The sequence below is a fragment of the Rhinolophus hipposideros genome (genome assembly GCF_964194185.1).
Source record: "Rhinolophus hipposideros genome assembly, chromosome: 9".
NCBI lineage: Eukaryota > Metazoa > Chordata > Mammalia > Chiroptera > Rhinolophidae > Rhinolophus > Rhinolophus hipposideros.
In genome coordinates, this window is record NC_138055.1 from 56,298,549 (window position 1) to 56,300,713 (window position 2,165).

Consider the following 2,165-nt stretch of genomic DNA (forward strand, 5'->3'; position numbering starts at 1 on the left):
ATTCAGAAATCAAAAACCTATTGATTACAATCCTTATGCTTGATCAGATACTGGTTTAAAAAAAAACAACAACTATAAATGACATTGGAGAATTCTGAACATAGATTTAGTATTCAATAATTAGTGAATTATTGTTAATTTTGTCAGGTTTAATTATGGTATTTTGGTTTTGCAAAACAATACTTTTTTAAAATTTAAGCATCGCATATTTCTATTACTGAATTGAGATTGTTTTTATTACGTGAATGTGATTAGAGAAGTCTGTGATCTTCTTTAAGGTAAGTGAGACTTACCCCCAAATTTTTTTCCTTCAATTTAGTTTTCAATTATAGTTGAATACAATATTATACATTAACTTCAGGTATACAACTTAGTGTACAACATAGTGATTAGACCTTACGAAGTGATCGATGATAAGGCTAGTACCCATATGACACCATACATAGTAATTATTACAATATTGACTGTGTTCCCTATTATTGACTATGTTTCCTATGCTGTACTTTACATCCCCATGACTATTTTTTTTTAAAAATTTTATTGGGGAATATTGGGGAATAATGTTTCTCCAGGGCCCATCAGCTCGAAGCAGTTGTCCTTCAATCTAGCTGTGGAGTGGGCAGCTCAGCTCCAAGTCCAGTTGCCATTTTCAATCTTTAGTTGCAGGGGGCGCAGCCCACAATCCCATGTGGGAATTGAACCAGCAACCTTGTTGTTGAGAGCTCCGGCTCTAACCAACTGAGCCATCCGGCTGCCCTCTGGAAGTTCAACAGCAGCTTCCTATCTTCAATCTAGTTGAAGAAAACTGAACCATCCGGCTGCCCTGAAACATTTTACTTTTAAAATGGTTTCTTCTAATATTTTAGGGCCTCTTTTCCCTGTTGGGCTTGGGGAAAATGAGATATCATTTTAGTAATATGTTATGGGTAAAATATAATGAGAAAAGTGAATCTCAATATATTCCAAAAATATAGAAAAACAAAAATAAAAATGTTTTTCCTCAGATAAGTTTTAAACTATATTTAACTTCCATTTCATGGACAATTGGGAATTGGCTGCAGTTCCAAATGTAGCTCTTAAGAAGCTTGGTATTTTCGTATATTCTCCTTCCAGTAAGTGTAGGTTTCTAAGTCTCAGGGGAGGGAAGCTACCTCTTTGCACCTTAAAGCCAACTTTAAGGAGAAAGATGTTTATGTGTGAGAACTGTTCTCCTGTTTGGCTCAAAATGAGACACATTCATGGAGTATTGGACAAAGTGAGACACATTCATGTTTTCTTATATATGTAGTCAGGAAAAAATTAAAGATCTTTGTACCTGGATGTCTTTTCCTTATGCTAATTTAGTGAAAAATCTGTAGTTGGATAAAACAAACCCAAAATCAGCCACGTATTTTACTTTACTGCTTCAAGCTTTTTTGTAGCCATCTCAAGGACAGTCTTCTCTCTCTCTTTTTTTTTTTGATATAGAAAATGCTTATTTTGACATGTTTTATTCAAATACCAGTCTGATCACACATGGTCCAAGAACATTCGAATAATAAACCCAAAAGAAACAGATGTGAACGATTGGTCTTCAAACATTATAGCCAATGATGCCACGCTTGTCTGTGATCTCGCCGACATAAAACCACATCCACACCTCAGTGGTCACTAAACCATTCAGCAGAGCTTCCTTAACTGTGAGCTGTTTGAAGCTACCAGTTTGAGCACTATTGCCTATTTTTTTCAAGCTCTGAATAGCTGTGGGGATCTCAGCAGGGGTTGGAGGAACCAGCTCAACCTTGGCATAGTGCCAAAATGTGGCCAATCGAGGCTTCGAGTAAGTCACAGCAGCGTTTAGCAGTGCCGGGGTCTTCTCTGCGAGATTACGGACAAACTTGGCCATGGTTCTAGGATGGAAAGTCCGTGGCCTCTAACGGCCGGCTGAATGTCCGTCTTCTCTTTACCTAAAGACATCTCCCAAGGATGTGGTCATTCTACCTAAATGCCTTTGGCCCATCATTTTTCAATTAGCCTTTGTTGCATAAAAAACCACCACAAAACCTAGTGGCTTAAAACAACAATTTTTAAAAATTCCTTACTATTCTGTGGGTTGCCTGGCTACAGCTCTGTGGTTTTTCTCCTCCGTGTGCTATCAGTTGAGGTCACTCATAGGACATTCATCT

At 37.6% G+C, this 2,165-nt stretch overlaps 1 protein-coding gene across 1 annotated transcript; it reads right to left on the reverse strand.

The window, feature by feature from the left end:
* Positions 1 to 1,573: 1,573 nt before the first annotated feature.
* Positions 1,574 to 1,885, reverse strand: LOC308502404 (ATP synthase subunit g, mitochondrial-like; the record flags this gene model as incomplete). Its single annotated transcript, XM_081060231.1, has 1 exon — positions 1,574 to 1,885. The coding sequence occupies one exon, from the start codon at positions 1,883 to 1,885 to the stop codon at positions 1,574 to 1,576; it is 312 nt and encodes a 103-aa protein (XP_080916357.1).
* Between the last annotated feature and the right edge of the window lie 280 nt (positions 1,886 to 2,165).